This window comes from Scardinius erythrophthalmus (genome assembly GCF_964197995.2).
Source record: "Scardinius erythrophthalmus genome assembly, chromosome: 1".
Taxonomy (NCBI): domain Eukaryota; kingdom Metazoa; phylum Chordata; class Actinopteri; order Cypriniformes; family Leuciscidae; genus Scardinius; species Scardinius erythrophthalmus.
Window position 1 is genome coordinate 52,777,704 of NC_138221.1, and position 18,495 is coordinate 52,796,198.

The 18,495-nt window shown below is 42.1% G+C and overlaps 1 protein-coding gene across 2 annotated transcripts in view; it reads left to right on the plus strand.

Annotated features, from left to right (window-relative positions):
- scn4ab (sodium channel, voltage-gated, type IV, alpha, b) overlaps positions 1-18,495 on the plus strand; it is a 50,477-nt gene that overhangs the window by 26,762 nt on the left and 5,220 nt on the right. For both annotated transcript variants that reach the window (XM_081369022.1, XM_081369021.1), the window contains exons 10-23: positions 6,982-7,179; positions 7,315-7,525; positions 7,622-7,860; positions 7,987-8,160; positions 9,491-9,847; positions 10,721-11,065; positions 12,667-12,784; positions 12,865-13,019; positions 13,117-13,290; positions 14,139-14,261; positions 16,812-17,096; positions 17,196-17,249; positions 17,408-17,549; positions 17,633-17,733. In XM_081369022.1, the coding sequence (XP_081225148.1) occupies positions 6,982-7,179; positions 7,315-7,525; positions 7,622-7,860; positions 7,987-8,160; positions 9,491-9,847; positions 10,721-11,065; positions 12,667-12,784; positions 12,865-13,019; positions 13,117-13,290; positions 14,139-14,261; positions 16,812-17,096; positions 17,196-17,249; positions 17,408-17,549; positions 17,633-17,733 (2,676 nt within the window). The remainder of the gene's footprint in view (positions 1-6,981; positions 7,180-7,314; positions 7,526-7,621; positions 7,861-7,986; positions 8,161-9,490; positions 9,848-10,720; positions 11,066-12,666; positions 12,785-12,864; positions 13,020-13,116; positions 13,291-14,138; positions 14,262-16,811; positions 17,097-17,195; positions 17,250-17,407; positions 17,550-17,632; positions 17,734-18,495) is intronic.

An 18,495-nucleotide genomic window follows, 5' to 3' on the forward strand; every position in this document is an offset into this window, starting at 1 on the left:
GGACTCGATTGGCTTTCTCCAGCTGAGCCCGCCAGAAGCCGCCTCGATGAATGGTACCTACCGGGGCGCCAGCAGGCCCCTCGTCAGCGCGCCGCTCCATTTATGCCTGAGGTTCACGAAGAGCTCACAAAATGCTGGCGCGCGCCCTTTTCTGCGCGAACGCGCTCATCTGCCTCTTCTACGCTCTCCACTGTTGACGGCGCTGAAGAGAAAGGATATGTGTCTCTCCCCCCACTGGAGGAAGCGGTCGCTGCACACTTATGCCCCCCCACTGCAGGTAGTTGGAGGTCTAAGACGGTGCACCCTTCTAAGCCGTGCAGAACTACTTCGGCCATTGCCAGCCGCGCATACGCTGCCGCCGGTCAAGCCGCCTCTGCATTTCACGCCATGGCGACGCTTCAAGCCTTCCAGGCCAAACTTCTCCGTTCCATGGATGAGTCAGGCCCGGACCCAGACACATTTAAAGACCTCAGGAGTGCCACGGATCTGGCACTGAGGGCCACGAAGACCACCGCTCAAGCCCTGGGCCGCAATATGGCCAGCCTAGTGGTAATGGAGCGCCACCTCTGGCTAAACTTAACCGAGATCAGGGACGCGGATAAATCTGCCTTCCTCGACTCGCCCGTCACAGCCTCAGGTCTCTTCGGCCCATCTGTCAGCGGCTTCGCCGATCGCTTCACTGAAGCTCAGAAGGCTTCCAGCGCCATGAGACACTTTCTACCAAAGCGCTCCAGCTCAGTCCAACGGCGCCCCAAGAGCACGCCGCGACCTGAGAAAGTGGTGTCCCAGGTCCTCCAGCCCCGCCCAGCGGCTGAGACCAGTAAGCACATGAAGCCAGCGAAACGGTTCCCGTTCCCTAAGCGCCAGGGCCCGCGGCCGAAGCTGACGCTCGATCACGAGCCCAAGAAGCCGTCCTAACCGGCACAAAGAGGGGTCACTGTCCCGCTGCGGCCGGACCAGCCCCAAAAATCGCTCGACTACTGCTCACGGCTCCCTCTTAAGTTCAGGCGGCTGCAGCAGTTCTAAATGCAGTTCATGGGCCCGTCACATGTCACGCACCCCTGCAAACAAACGCTGTTTTAACAGCGACCCACACAAAGCACAAATCGAGCATAATTTCTCACATGCATACATGTCAGTCCGAGCCCCCCACTCTGGGTGTTCCAGATATGATAATGCCTCTAGCTCTGCGGGCTCTAGCTTGGCAAGCTATCCCCGGAGTTTCAGTATGGGTGATGAACATCATAAAGCATGGTTACTCGCTTCAGTTCGCCCGCAGACCACCGCGTTTTCGCGTGGTTATACAAACCACGGTAAGGGGCACATTGAGTCATGTCCTCCGCACCGAAGTGTTAAGTCTGCTGGCGAAAGGGGCCATCGAGAAGATCCCCCCTTCTCTGAGCGAGTCAGGTTTTTACAGCCGATACTTTCTTGTTCCAAAGAAAGACGGCGGCCTGAGACCCATTTTAGATCTCAGACATCTGAACAAGGCTCTCATGTCACGGCCGTTCAGAATGCTCACGACCAGACATATCCTGACGCAGATTCGCCCAGGCGACTGGTTTTTCTCAGTAGATCTGAAAGACGCTTACTTTCACATTCAAGTGAACCCCCACCACAGGCCATTCTTGAGATTCGCCTTCGAGGGGCAGACATACCAGTACACAGTTGTTCCATTTGGACTGGCACTAGCGCCTCGTACATTCACGAAGTGCATGGATGCAGCTCTCTCCCCCCTGAGACAGCGGGGAATGCGCATCCTAAACTACCTCGACGACTGGCTCATACTGACCCAGTCAGAGGCGGAGTCACATACTCACAAAGCCTGGCTCCTCAGCCATCTAGAATGTCTAGGGCTCAGGGTCAATATTGCAAAGAGTGTTCTGTTGCCCAGCCAATGTATCACGTTCCTGGGAACAGTTCTCGACTCCGTACTTATGAGAGCATGGCCCACACCGGCCCGTGCTCTAACGATTCAGCAGCTCACGGCATCGTTCATAGAGGGCTCTCTTGTACCCCTCAGAACGTTTCAGAGGATCCTTGGCCTGATGGCCTCTGCATCATCAGTACTCCAACTAGGCCTACTGCGTATGCGTCCTCTTCAGCTGTGGCTGGCTCCTCTGGTGCCACCCCACGCCTGGCATTCAGGCCACTTGATTATCAAGGTGGACCAGCGCTGTGTTCAAGCCCTGGCCCCTTGGAAAAACGCCAGCTGGTACCAGCAGGGCGTAAGCATGGGGGTAGTTTCAGAGAGGAGGATGATTTCAACAGACGCCTCCAACTCCGGTTGGGGAGCTCTGTACGAGGGCAGGCCTGCCTCCGGCCTCTGGTCGAGCTCGGAGAAACGCCTACACATAAACTGCCTCGAAATGACACCACGTGTTGGTACGGACGGACAACATGTCGGTGGTCTCTTACATAAATCGCCAGGGCGGCCTCAGGTCCCGCAACCTGTTTGCCATAGCCTCACAGCTCTTGCTATGGGCTCACACCAATCTGCGCTCGCTCAGGGCAGCTCACGTGCCAGGCACGTTGAATACAGGAGCAGACATGCTCTCTCGGGGCAGAGTTCCCCCAGAGGAATGGTCTCTCCACCCTCAGACAGTTCTCCTACTCTGGGAGGTCTTCGGGAAGGCAGAAGTAGATCTTTTCGCCTCAGAAGACAACTGTCAATGCCCAATCTTTTTCTCAAAGAGCAGGGATGCGTTGGCCCACGACTGGCCCAACCTTCCTCTCTATGCGTTCCCCCCGGTCTCGATGCTCCCTCAGGTCATCGAACGGATCAGGAACACGAAAAGCGCAGTGCTATTAGTAGCTCCTCTCTGGCGGACCCAGGTTTGGTTCCCAGAGTTGATGCAGCTGTCTGTAGCAGACCCGTGGCCAATCCCAGTGAGGCGCGACCTCCTGACTCAGGCCAACAGGACAATCTGGCATCCCCGTCCCGACTGGCCCAACCTTCCTCTCTATGCGTTCCCCCCGGTCTCGATGCTCCCTCAGGTCATCGAACGGATCAGGAACACGAAAAGCGCAGTGCTATTAGTAGCTCCTCTCTGGCGGACCCAGGTTTGGTTCCCAGAGTTGATGCAGCTGTCTGTAGCAGACCCGTGGCCAATCCCAGTGAGGCGCGACCTCCTGACTCAGGCCAACAGGACAATCTGGCATCCCCGTCCCGACTTATGGGCCCTACATGTATGGCCACTCAACTGGGTACCCCAGAACCTCCCAGAGGGCGTCCTGAATACTATAAAGGAAGCTAGAGCTCCGTCTACCAGACGCCTCTATCTCAGTAAATGGTCAGTGTTTTCCAGCTGGTGTTTAGCTTGAGACCTCGACCCATACACTTGTGAAGTACCAAGAGTACTGTCTTTTCTACAGGAGATGTTGGACGCGGGTCGCTCCCCCTCCACTCTCAAAGTGTACGTGGCAGCCATTGCTGCTTTTCACGTATTGGAAGCCGGGGCCTCCTTAGGAAAAAGCGACCTTATAGTTCGCTTCCTCAGGGGCGCCAGGAGGCTTAACCCGCCTCGGCCACCGTCTGTTCCGGCCTGGGACCTCTCCTTGGTCCTGCGGGCTCTTAAGGGACCTCCCTTTGAACCACTTCAGTCAGCTGATCCTAAGTCTCTCTCTCTGAAAACCGCCCTGCTTCTAGCACTGGCGTCAGTAAAGAGAATAGGGGATTTACAGGCGCTGTCTACCAGCGCTTCCTGTCTGGAGTTTGGTCCTAATGACTCCAAGGTCATTCTTAGGCCAAGACATGGATATGTTCCTAAGGTGCTCTCAACTCCGTTCAGAGCCCAGGTTATTTCTCTGTCAGCTCTCCCCTCCTCCGAGGAGGATAGCGATTCTCTCATGCTTTGCCCAGTCAGAGCTTTGAGAATTTATCTGGAGCGTTCGGCCTCTTTCAGACAGTCTGAACAGCTCTTTGTGTGTTTCGGGGCCGATCCAAGAGCCTCCCGGTCACTAAAACCACACTGTCCAGATGGATAGTTGACGCCATTGCCCTGGCTTACACCTCACTGGGCCTCTCTTGTCCCATAGGTGTTAGAGCTCATTCCACGAGAGGTGTTGCCTCTTCGTGGGCTTGGTCAAGTGGTATTCCCATTGAAGACATTTGTGCGGCGGCCGGCTGGTCCGCTCCGTCCACATTTGTGAGATTCTATAAGCTGGATGTCCCTGCTCTGCAGACATGCGTTCTTTCTGTCTAGACTCTGGCTCTGTGGATCCAGACTAGTTTTGAACCATGGTCACTTGGGTATTCCCATCTATAGCATATGTGCGGCGGCCGGATATCCGCTCCGTCCACATTGTTGAATTATAGCTTCAATGCCCTTGCTTGTAGCTACAGTTCTTCTGTCTAGACACTGGCTCTGTGACCCAGTCTAGTTGATATTGAACACACGGTTTTCACTTTGTGGGCTAAGTGACTGGCTCTGGCCAGATCCGATGAATTATAACTTTAATGTCCCTGCTTTGCAGTTACAGTCTTTTCAGTCTAGACTCTGGCTCTGCTGACCCAGACTAGTTTGATATTAAACACACGGCTATCACCTTGTGGGTTAAATGACTGGCTCTGGCCAGTCTTTATTACGGATAATTGATGGGCCCGATGTTCGGTCTCTTTTTATCCTGGCTATTCTGTACTTCCCGGAACTCTGGTGAGTCAGAGCGGCCAAAAGATTAATAGCACGGCGTTTTAAATGGAAACGTTCCCATAGCGTTTGCAACGCAGTACGAGAGAACGTTCTCGTAAGGGAACGTACTGGTTACTTTCGTAACCTCGGTTCCCTTAGAGATAAGGGAACGAGTACTGCGTTGCCTTGCCGTGCTATTTTTCTTATGGCAGGTTTGTCGCTTCAGTCGATTATACCTGTCAAATGGCGGATTCTATCTGTATTTATATGTTATGGTCACGTGTAGTTTCGCGCGCTTGACAGTGACAGAGCGCCAAGCGCCCTGATTGGCTCGCGCGCTTCTGTCTATCCGCCATTGGTTCGTGCAGTTGCCCACAGCACAGCCTATCAGCTCACTCACGTGGGTCTGATGCTCTCGCCTGTGCTGTAGCAAATGCGTTTTAAAATAAAGGCTTCAATATTCTCGAGAAAAGGAGTTTTCCCATAGCGTTTGCAACGCAGTACTCGTTCCCTTATCTCTAAGGGAACCGAGGTTACGAAAGTAACCAGTACGTTTTACATGAACACATCTACTAGTTTAGCTTTTACCAAACTATATTGCTATACTGAGATGAGAACAAATCGACTGAAATATGTTGAAATAATCTTTGTATAAGCAACGTATTAAACTGCAAATTAACATTTATATGCTAATATATCATAAAAATGATATATTACAGACGAAATATGAAAGTTTAGACAAGATTTCGTTGATTAGTTTTGGATAGGTTTTTGCTGTAAAAAAGACTACTGCCACATCAAATAATCTTTTGTTCGACAATTTCTGCTCATATGTTAAATATATAGTAAGGGATGTTTTGTCCAAAATAAAGTAGGTATATTGAATTATCAAATAAGATGTTATTATAGTGTTTGTTCCAATATTCAAACTAATGAATCCTTAACTTTGAAATACTTATGATAAAATGTATACTTTTTACAAAGAAAGATTACACTTGAAATATAAAATTGTAATTGTTGTTGTAATTGTAACCTTTTTAATAAAATAGCAAAAAATATATTTACAAGGTAAATCTAAACAAAACAAAATCTAAATCGGTCAATATAAGGCTTCTCATTACATTATTTTATTGTGTTTTATTAGTGACAAATTTGGGGAGAGGAAAGATGTTTCCAACTCTAACTTTCAGGGATCAGGTGGTGAACCTGCAAGCGCTGCCCTCGGAGGAGGCAGACCCAGCTTTGGCACTGCTCTGTCCAGTACGCGCCCTCCGTGCTTATGTAGACAGAACGCAGTGTTTCAGGACCTCAGATCAGCTCTTCGTATGTTATGGTGGGAAGCTGAAGGGAAAGGCTCTCTCCAAGTAAAGGTTGTTTCACTGGATAGTGGATGCCATTGTCTTGACTTTCCAGACGCAGGGTCGTCCATGCCCCCTAGGGGTAAAGGCACACTCCACCCGGAGTGTGGCTTCCTCCTAGGCTTTAGCGCATGGCGCCTCGCTAACAGACACCTGGGCGACACCTTTCTTGAGATTCTATAATCTCCGGGTAGAGCCAGTGTCCTCTCATTTACTCGCTTCCACTAGCCAGTAAGTAGGACCAGCTCGGTGTCATTGCTTGCTGCGCCATTCCACTCCACGGACTGGTTACGTGTGCTATTTCACTCAGATTAGACCCTGAGTTCCTCCTGCACTTTTGATGCCGTCACCAGAGTGCATGTATTTCCACAGTAAGTCTTATCTGAGCATTTGTCTTTCACTTGCCTCGAGGTTGCCTCAAGATTGAAACATTCCACACAGCGGGCTGGATACCTCTGAGTTTTCCATATGCATCCGTTACTCGGGTCGTATGTGTATTATAAGTCCTCCCTTCGGGTAGGCGCTGTGATACATATGCTACCCAGTGTACCTTGTTATTCCTGCGTTAAGCCTAGCCCTTCGTCCGTGCTAGTTTCACAACAGGGAGCTCAGTCTTGTGCAGGGCACTGGAAGACAGCCGCCATGGCGTGATTAAATTGGGGCGTCATTTACTGACGTACAGTAACGTCTCCTTTCCCTCCTCAGGGAACGAGGGTTACATACGTAACCGAGACGTTCTTTTGAACTTAGCAAAGAATTTTGAAAAATATGTCCTGGTTTCCAGAAAAATATTAAACTTTGGCTAAAATAAGAGACTTTTTTTCAAAAAATGTATAAAAATTCTTACCGACCCCAAACCTTTCAATGCATGTTAGTGTTTTATAGAAGTAACCGTTTACTTCTCTATGCTTTTGACCAAGAATATAAATGAAGCATAAAAAGCCATATGTGTGAAAAAAGAACCAATGTGAAAAGTGTCTTAAATGTTTCAGACGCTCCGTGCAGCAGGGAAGACGTATATGATCTTCTTTGTAGTCATCATCTTCTTGGGCTCGTTCTACCTCATCAATCTGATTCTGGCTGTGGTGGCCATGGCATATGCTGAACAGAATGAAGCCACCTTTGCAGAAGCTAAAGAAAAGGAGGAAGAGTATGCAAAAATCCTGGAGCAGCTCAAGAAACAAGCTGAGGTTTGTCATGCGGTAACATAACAGCTTAACTAGTGTAGCCTGAGCATTGGATCATTTGTTTTTTAAAAATACTAATTGTTAGTTCTTATTATTTATATTATCTTATTTTATCTGATGTTTTTATTTGTCAAGCAGCAGAAGAACGGGATGGTAAATGGCAGCAAGACATCACTATCCAGCAAAAAGAAAGGTGATGATGACCAAATTCAGAGCGACTATGATGGGATCGCACTGAAACCCCTTTCGAAATCGAATGGATCCAAAGGCAGCATGAATTACTTAGAAGTCCCTGACTCTCAGATGAGAAAAGTGAGTGCAGTGAATGCTACAGACACTGCTTTAGATGGTAAGTGTTAATGGTGAGTTCCAGAACAATTAAATAATCCAAATAATATATTATGATATACAAATCATATATATATATATTTACTTTAATTAACAGAGCTGGAAGAAAATCAAAGGGTTTGTCCTCCCTGCTGGTACAAGTTTGCTGACATATTCCTGATATGGGATTGCTGCACTCCATGGGTGAAATTTAAGAAGATCGTATACCTATTTGTGATGGACCCTTTTGTGGATCTGGGCATCACCATCTGCATTGTGCTCAACACAATGTTCATGGCTATGGAACACTATCCCATGTCTGAGAGTTTTGAAAACACGTTGTCGGTGGGAAACCTGGTAAGTACATCTACCTATCAATGTTAAATGTGTATTGAAGACTTATACTGTATATCTTTTGAGAATACGTTAAAAGTTTGTTGCAGAAGCTGATGGCTTACTTGCATCATGTTCTATCCCATGCAGGTTTTCACAGGTATCTTTGCAGCAGAGATGGTGCTAAAACTTATTGCACTGGACCCTTATCATTACTTTCAGGTTGGCTGGAACATTTTTGACAGCTTCATTGTGACCATGAGCCTGGTGGAGTTGTTCTTAGCCGATGTTGAGGGCTTGTCTGTGCTAAGGTCCTTCCGTCTGGTAGGTGAAACTTGATTGAATGGATAGTTAACCTAAAATTTACAATTCTGTCATAATTTACTCACCCTCATGTTGATCTGACTGTATAAAACTTTGTTCCATGGAAGACAAATGAAGAAATCAGAACAACTGGAAGTAGATGGGGACCAATAGCTCTCAAGCTCAAAAAAGGGTGAAAAAGCACCATAGAAGCATAATAAAAAAAGTACATGTGACTTGTTAACTATATTCCAAGTCTTCTAAACCATATGATAGTTTATTTATGGAAAAGACTGAAATGTAAGTCATTTTTTACTAAAAATCTCACTTGAGAGTAGTGGTCACCATTCACTTTCATTGTATGGAAAAGAGCAGCTTAGACACTGCTATAAATAACTCCTTTTGTGTTCATTCGAAGAAATAAAGTAATACATGTTTCAAAAAAAAAAAATTCTTTGATTTTTTAGATTTTTTTTTATTGTGTAATATTGTAGTATTGTTTTTAAGTTAAATTTAATTTAAAGAGGCTATATGCGATTTTCTGAAATTTAAACTCGCGACTGACACCTGTGGCCAAAAAACGGAACTGCTCTTCCTTTCTGCTCGCTCTCGTACGTGCACACTTCACAAGTCATCCGCTGCAAAGAAGTCAACATTATGTTTACAGAGGTAAGAACAGTCAAATACATATATTGTTTGAGAAACTAAGTTTGTTTGCTGACTAGCGGTGGTGGCAGAGTGATCTGAAACGTTTAACATGAACGCCGCGTGCTTGACGTCACATCCGCAGACAGCGCGCGAAAAATCCGACCCGACAGAAAATAGGAAAAATAGGATACAGGCTTATAGGTGCACCCACTGTGAGCTGACAAGGTGTCAGTATGCTCATCAGGAGATGTTTGAGTCATAAATGGTCAAATAAAAAGGCTATTGTTACGTTTATTTTGGGCATATAGCCTCTTTAAAATTTAATTTATTCTTGTGATGGCAAAGCTAAATTTTCAGCATCATTACTCCAGTCTTCAGTGTCACATGATCCTTCAGAAATCATTCTAATATGATGATTTGATGCTCAAAAGAGGTTTCTTATTATTATCAATGCAAAGCAGGTTTTTTGTGCATTTATTTTGTGGAAACCATGATGCATTTTCCCCAGGACTCTTTGATGAATAGAAAGTTCAAAAGAACAGCATTTATTTGAAATATAATTATTTTGTAACATTGTCTTTTGTACCATTGTTGCTTTTGCATTGTCATAAATAACTATAATAAACTTAAATACATTTTATGTACAAATTTGTTTACTGAAATCGCACTGTTCCGAGTTTCAGGACTTATCTCTCTATTGCAGATGCGTGTGTTCAAGCTGGCAAAGTCTTGGCCAACCCTAAACATGCTGATAAGGATCATCGGTGATTCTGTGGGTGCTCTTGGAAACCTGACCCTTGTCCTGGCCATTATTGTCTTCATCTTTGCTGTGGTGGGGATGCAGCTTTTCGGAAAGAGCTACAAAGACTGTGTGTGTAAGATCTCAGTGGATTGTGAGCTCCCTCGCTGGCACATGACAGATTTCTTTCACTCATTCCTCATCATCTTTCGTATTCTGTGTGGGGAATGGATCGAAACAATGTGGGACTGCATGGAGGTGGCTGACCAAGGCATGTGCATCGTCGTCTTCATGATGGTTATGGTTATAGGAAACCTAGTGGTGAGTAGATTAACTCCATCTTTGATAGATAGATAGATAGATAGATAGATAGATAGATAGATAGATAGATAGATAGATAGATAGATAGATAGATAGATAGATAGATAGATAGATAGATAGATAGATAGATAGATAGATAGATAGATAGATAGATAGATAGATAGATAGATAGATAGATAGATAGATAGATAGATAGATGCTTTAAAGTCAGATGTGCAACATCAAGTTGTAAAGATCAAGACCATGCAATTTGAACTTGAGGTTAAATTTATTTACTTCATATTTATACAAGTATCAAAAGAGCCATCGGTGGGATTTCCATTATGGTTATTCATAGACCAAGGGGCTTATCTGACGAGGTAACAAAACTTGGGTGTCAAACCTAGAGGGACAACCTGCAATGGCTTTTTGTTTTGAATGGACCCAAGAAGTAAATTATGTCTATACCTATTTGGAAAGCATTCACATTTGATGCAGTAGATTCTAATCAGAGATATAAGGGGACAGAAAAAAAAAAGATGGACCTGGTCTTGATGGTTGATTTTGGCATTAAAATGCAGCTGAGATTACATAAAGATAGTCCTTATTGGCATTAAAATGCAGCTGAGATTACATAAAGATAGTCCTTATATTAAAAATACCTTTAAAATGATCGATAAAATGCTTTCTGTTGCAGTGTATTATACAGGTTTCAGTCACCTATTTGAGATATTCAAGAAGTGAAATATCAGTTTAGCAGGAGTCAAATATTTTCATACTATTGCATTCTTGAATGGCCTTGTAAGCCACATATCCCCATCCCAAATATGGTACTGTATGTCATTGTATTTCATCTTTTGCATTATTACAGTTTTTCTCATTCTCTTCCTGAAGGTGTTGAATCTCTTCTTGGCTCTGCTGCTCAGTTCCTTCAGTGGGGACAACCTGTCAGCATCTGATGATGATGGGGAGATGAACAATCTGCAGATTGCCATTTCTAGAATAACAAGAGGCATTGACTGGGTAAAGGCCTTCGTTATCAGACATGTAAGACAGTGTCTGGGCCTGATGCCAAAGGAAGAGGGTGCGAACGCAAACAAAGAGGGAGATTCTAAAATGGCCACCATGAATTCCAGTATGTCCGTTATCAAAGTGCCTATAGCCAATGGTGAATCGGATTATGAGGATGGCAACAGCTCTTCTGAGGATGAAGACGAAGACGTCGATAAAAATTCTAAAGTGAGTTTTGTTCAGTGAAAAATTCTGATAGTTGTGTTCCTAAAATCTAATGTGAGAGTTCACACAAATGCAAAACCGCTCACCAAAGTGTCACTGACATCCGTCCATCAACACCTTTTGACACCTAGACATGTGTCCCAAATACTGTGACACCTGCAAAGTCCATCTGGAGCCCCATGGGTCATCTTGTTTAGAGAGTATGTCTGAGGAATGGCGGAGATCATGTGACACGGTGACGGGGCGTGGGAAAGAGCACCGGCACAGCATGATTAGTTACCTTGCTGAACAACGTCCTGAAGAAGAACCAGCATAAAGCACGTCCATGCCTAATAAACTTTTTTGCACACATTTTTGCTACATTTTGCACAGTAAAATGTATCTCTTACCAATTCAAGTCATACATTTTATTTCATATTTGGTTTGCTTAAGCGCGCTGGCTCGAACTCATTAGACAACTGATTGTTGGCATGCCACTGGATCAGGTAACACAGTTCACATGTCATGCCCTCATGTGTCGCACAGCCCTGCATTTCACAAGCAGCTATGTATCAGAGAGAGGGAACACGAAAGCAAAGTTGTACTTTAGTCTCGTGTGAACAGTCGAAACAGAAGATCTGTAAGGTAACAGAAACATGATCTTATGTTATTATTTTTCTTCATAAAGCCTAATCTTGGAACTTTTAGTCACATTAGTTATTTTGAACACACCTGCCAGTGATGGTAAATTGGAAATAAAATGTCGCTTAACGTTCCTTTTTTTATTATATTTTTGTTCATATTTTTTAAGCCATTTTCCTTGCGTTTTTGTCAAACTACACAAGATATTTAGCAAATAATGACGTTTGCTTGAGTTGACAGTTAAAATATCTTTGATTTTCTCTTCGTACAATTCAGCCTAAACCAGAGATATGAGGGGACACAGACACAGGGGACACACACAGCGGCATGCTGTAGATCACACTAGATTTTTCATTCTATTGACTTCCATTCATACGCATACCAACGCAGGAGACAGGAAACGCAAACTCATGCGAATTCCAAAGTTCAAGTTTGGTGAACTCCGTTCACATGAAGATGTGTGAGCAACAGAAGATCAGAATGTCACAGTGTGACCTCTTAGCTAAATTAAAAGAACGCAAACTTTAAATCTGCAGGAATCCTGTAGCTCAAACAGTCTAGCATGGCGCTAGCAATGCCAATGTCATTGGTTTGATTCCCAGGGCTTGCATTAACTGATAACTTGTATACCTACCTATTCAAAGTAAGTTGCTTTGGATAAATCATCTGCCAAATGCATTAAAGTAAATGTAAAAAAAAAAAGATGTTGCCGAGTGTGACGTCATATTATGAAAATTGCAGATATCTATATGTCTGTAGAAATTGTGCATGCTTAAAGTCTAATGTGAGTGTGGCTTTCCCTGCCGAATACAATTTTTACTTGATTTGGGAACTTGGAAGCAAGTTTGAACCTCCCTCAAGCAGTTTGAGACCTTTTTAACAACCTTTTTGCTGGTTTCTAGACACAGAGGATATTAATTTGTTTGTAAAAGTTATATTCAACCTAGAGCTAAAATTAACCTGCAGTTTTTTCATCTGTACAGAAGAAATATGGAGATGAATCTTCAACCTGCAGCACAGTGGACAAACCTCCTGAGGTAGAAGAGCTAGAACTGGTGGAAGAAGAGGATTCCACCTTCCCTGAGGACTGCTACACAGAGAGTGAGACATCGACAATGACTATGTGTAGTATATTGAGTTATATTCTTGTTATTAACATGTTGGTTTGTCTGCGTTCCCAGACTGCATCAGGCGGTGTCCTTTCTTGGAGCTTGACGTTACCCAGGGTAAAGGAAAGGCATGGTGGAACTTGCGTAAAGCCTGCTACGCCATTGTGGAGCACAGTTACTTTGAAACCTTCATCATCTTCATGATTCTCCTCAGCAGTGGAGCTTTGGTGAGTCAATCAATAAACCATTTTTATTTGTTTAACCAGAGTCCACTGAATTATTATTATTATTTTTTTCATATGTATACTTTTTTTTTTAAATTAGGCATTTGAGGACATATACATTGAACAACGGAGAATGATTAAAACCATCCTTGAATATGCAGATCAGGTCTTCACCTATGTGTTTGTCATTGAGATGCTTCTGAAATGGATAGCCTATGGTTTCAAGGTCTATTTCACAAACGCATGGTGTTGGCTGGACTTTCTTATCGTTGATGTAAGTATTAGTTCATCCCACTTGAAAATTTCATGTTAAAAGTACAAATAAATTTCACACTATCGTTTTACCTTCCTAAGAAACTTCATCTATCTGTGATCCTTGAGTCAAATTTGATTCACACTGAAAGCTATTATAAATGAATGAATTACTAATGTACTTATTTAAGTTATAGTTTATTTCTGTAATATCTCGTATTTTATAACAGCTTCTGCATTATTCTGCTATTGGTAAATGGATGGTGTACATCTTAAAGCTAAATTTTGGTTCATGTCTATTTCACAATCAAATTTCAGTCAAGAGTCAATATGTTGCAACAAATTTCTCTCCACTGATATAAAACAATTTGTTGCAGTACTACAAATGTTTAGTAGCGCAGCCTGTGAGGGCAAGTCAATATAAAGACATGTCATGTTATTTTTATTTGTCTTTTTATTGCATCCCATATACTGACATGTGAAGGCCAAGTATGGTAACCCATAGTCCGAATTTGTCCTCTGCATTTAACCCATCCAAGTTAGTGCACACACACATAAGGAGTAGTGAGTAGTGAACACACAAACACACACACACACACACACACACTGCAAATCGTGGACACATTTGCACATCAATAACAGTCATTTCCTGCCGTTACTGAAAATCGAACCCGCAACCTTTGGGTTACCGGTCTGACTTTTTATGCATATATTATTTACCAACAATGGATCAGGTAATTTGGTAAGCAATATGTATTTAAAGACAACAGAAGGGTTAATTCAGTATTTTGAGAATTAGGGCTTCAAGATGTGTTATTGATGTGAAAATAACCAGTGATATACTTTATACTTATACTTATCTTTCTTCAGGTGTCCCTGATCAGCTTGACTGCCAATATCTTAGGCTACTCTGAACTGGGGGCCATTAAATCTCTCAGGACTTTGAGAGCGCTAAGACCTCTTCGAGCTCTCTCCAGGTTTGAAGGAATGAGGGTAAGTGTGTGTGTAGTAAGTTTTCTTGCTTCCACCCTCATCTTAGCTCCATTCATTAATTAGAAGTCCATAATATTATTAGTTCCTCACATTTCTTAGTTACACTTTATTTTACTGTAGGTGCACTGTCAATGTACTTACAGTGCACTTGCCCACAAAAGTACTGAGATATGGTTAGGTTTAGGGGTAGTTTCAGGGTTAGAACCTAGTTATTACCCAGTTAGTGTTATTACTACAATAAGTACATAGTATGTACATGAGAAACGGGGTAGGATTGCACCAGTCGTTTGTAAATTCTTTCTTCATTGGAACGCTAAGTCCACACTAGAGGCTTAGTAACTACTAGCTAGTTTGTAACTAACTCTGTACTTTATTCAGTTGCACCATTTGTTCTTAAGGCAGAACGTAGTTAGTAGGTCGTTAACTGTCCGTAAAGTAATGCATAGTCTCATAATATGACGTTTACCCTCAATATTCCAATAGCCTTCAAATACATGAACAGAAGATGTGTTTACATGCTGTGAATTTCAGTTTATCCTTCATTCTAACTTATTTTGCCTCGCGTAACTAACGGTATAAATACGTTTCTATTAATTATGATACCACTTAATCATGAATAACACAAGTGTTTTTATATGTAGGCTAAATAACATTCAGAAACTGTATTTGAAACAAAATTAATAAGGATCAACAAATAAATTCTGATGCAAAAAAATAAATATAAAAAATTACATTTATAACGACTGATTTTATTTGACATGCACAACACGGACCGATGCACAAAGGACGGATATGTGTTGAAGAGCCACTAACAAAGTAATATTTTCACACAATGTTCTTTCTCTTAAAATGTAAGCGAGTGTAAATGTCAGCATTATCACAATCTAAAGAATTGAGTCTGTCGGATAAAAGTTCGGTCTGTCTGCTATTTTATTCCAACCATTACTCCTGATCGGAGGCTTCCGTAAATATTTAGTTTATACTTAGATTTGAGCTTCGACGCAAAAATATTTAGTAGTGCGTAAGTTGTAACTTAGTGTCCATTTACGTCAAAATTAAGCTAAGTTGTATCTTGTGCACAGCTGGAGCAACCGGCCCCAGGACTGTAAAATAAAGTGCTTACCAATTCTATATATCTTATTCATAGCTTTCATGTGACTTTCATATTCTGGGCTCATCTGCTCCCCTGTATGTAATATGCATCATCAATAAGGTTTATACTAGTGCTGCACGATTAATCGTATCGCGATCGCAATCGCGATGTCAAGCCTACGCGATTATATGAAGCAAAATGCTGCGATTTTTGATTAAATAAACAAATTAGCGCTGTTAACGCACTTATTAATGCAAATGCTTTTAAACCATTCATGCACGATAAGACATAAAATAATGAGCCGCCTGTGAATGTCCTCCTGACACACACACACACACAGACGCGCGCCAGTATCAAGTTCTCTTTCGCGGTAGAACGAACAACACACACGTATGCCATAATGAACGCGCTGTCTGTGAATGTCCTGACTGTGACACACAGAAAGACTCACGCTAATATCGTGCGTGCGCACAAAACAGCATGACAGAATACAGTTCTCTTTCGAGCTTGAACGAACAATAACACACACAATTATGCCAAAATGTCTTTTTGTCGAGTGTCTTCATAACATAAGAGTAGTCTTATGATGAACACGAAGAGTTGTGATAACTCGTGAAAGAATGAGGCGCGTGTGAGATCCGCGTCTCTGACAGCGGCTGGTCTTAAAGGGACAGTACAGGAGCCACTAATTACATCTGTCGCTAAAGTTATTATTTTTTTCTTTCTTTTTTTCAATTTTTTTATTATTAGTATTTTTCTTTACCCCTGACATGTATGGTTATATGTACTCTTGTATGTAAATTATGTTTTGTTCTTGTTAAAATGCAATAAATAAAAAAATCTGTCGCTAAAGTTAATCAAAGAACAAAGGGAACAGAGAAAAACACTCACTGCTCTTGACTAAAGAACTTTTTTCTTTAGGCTGATTATCACTAATCTGTGTGTGCATTTATTTTCCTTGAGAACCAAGCAAGTTGACTCATGAAACCATTTTTTTATTATATCGCATATCGCAATCGTAATCGCAATATTGACCTCAATTATCGCAATATGACATTTTCCCCAAATCGTGCAGCCCTAGTTTATACTGAATTTGAACATTTAATCTCACTTGAACACATAAAGCCAATTTTCACATTAAGCATTTTTAGAACGTCCCATTGTTTTAGTTATTGAAATTACCGCAGCAGGTGATGTACTGTATATGGACCATAAATGCCCAAAACTTCCATTTTGTTCACATATTTTTGTTTTTCTTCTTTTGAGAGGTGATCTAAATATTTGTGGTTAGAAAAAGTCTGTTGCATTTCTATTGTGGTTTTGACAGCTACGCGTCCACATCAGTAACATGACTAAAAACTTTGAATCATTTTCAAGTTGAAAAAAAATGTGAAGCTCTTGTGAAGGTTAACGGTTTAAGGTTGGGTTCCAGGCTCTCACGCTGTCAATATGCATAGGTGGTGGTGAATGCCCTGGTGGGGGCCGTGCCCTCCATCTTCAACGTCCTCCTGGTGTGCCTAATCTTTTGGCTCATCTTCAGCATCATGGGAGTCAACCTTTTTGCTGGAAAGTTCTACTACTGCTTCAACACAACATCCGAGACAATTTTCCTTCCCAGTGAGGTCAACAATAAGAGTGAATGCTTAGAGCTCATGATGGCTAATGAATCAGATGTGCGATGGATGAATATGAAAGTCAACTTTGATAACGTAGGCATGGGCTACCTCTCCTTACTGCAAGTGGTGAGCATTGATATTAGTCGTCGAATGTCTGCCCTCCGTAAACAGATGTGCACTGATCTGCAGTGACAAATACGCTTAAAAATATACTTTGCTTTCCAGGCAACATTTAAAGGATGGATGGACATCATGTATAGTGCTGTGGATTCCCGTGTGGTAATGTTGATTTTAACCATTAACTACAGTAAGAGAATAAAAGAATCATGACTAGTTGTGTCATCTCACATTTGTAACCCCAAGTGATTCAAATTCGAATGCGCAATATTGTTTCCCTACAATACGCGTGTGATTGCTTAACAGTGTTCTCCGTGCAGGTGGAGAGTCAGCCGGAATATGAGTCAAATCTCTACATGTACATTTACTTTGTGATCTTCATCATTTTTGGCTCTTTTTTCACCCTCAATCTATTCATTGGTGTCATCATTGACAATTTCAACCAACAAAAGGCAAAGATAAGTGTCTGCAATGGGTCTTCTTCATATGTAGCGACACTAAAACACTTTATGCCCTGGAATAATTGTCTCTGTGCCTATACTTAGGAGGAACAGACATCTTTATGACAGAAGAGCAGAAAAAATACTACAATGCCATGAAGAAACTTGGCTCCAAAAAGCCACAGAAACCAATTCCAAGGCCTACGGTAATAAATAAATAAATAAATAAATAGATTGTTAACCTAATGGTTAATATTTAATACACAAGTTGTAGGCTATATTTAAAATAAAATGAACAATATGTATAAATTCACATTAACCTTAATAAAGTAGGCCTATGTAATTTTGTTTTTGTGATACAGTGTGTTATATTGTTGTTCCAGAAACTTTTCTAATAAATCCAGTAAATATTTATTAATAGATTAACGGACTATGTGTGTGCATAACAATAAATAAAAAAGACAGACAGATAGACAGATAGATAGATGGATGGATGGATGGATGGATGGATGGATGGATGGATGGATGGATGGATGGATGGATGGATGGATGGATGGATGGATGGATGGATGGATAGATGGATGGATGGATAGATAGATAGATAGATAGATAGATAGATAGATAGATAGATAGATAGATAGATAGATAGATAGATAGATAGATAGATAGATAGATAGATAGATAGATAGATAGATAGATAACATTTTTCTCAGATGAATCCTTAAAATGAATAGTGAAAAATAAAATGTACCAAAATGTATTTGAAATACATTTATTTCATGCTAAGTATACTACGAATACATTTACATATTTATGTACTTAATAAAAATAGTCTGCTAAATTGGAACAACTAAGTTTGCACTTAATGTACTTTAGTTATCCAGAAATAGTGCTGAGAGGTCCAACTAAATATATATATACTTATTTGATTGTACTAAAGTGAAACTATTGCAAGTACAGTATACTTT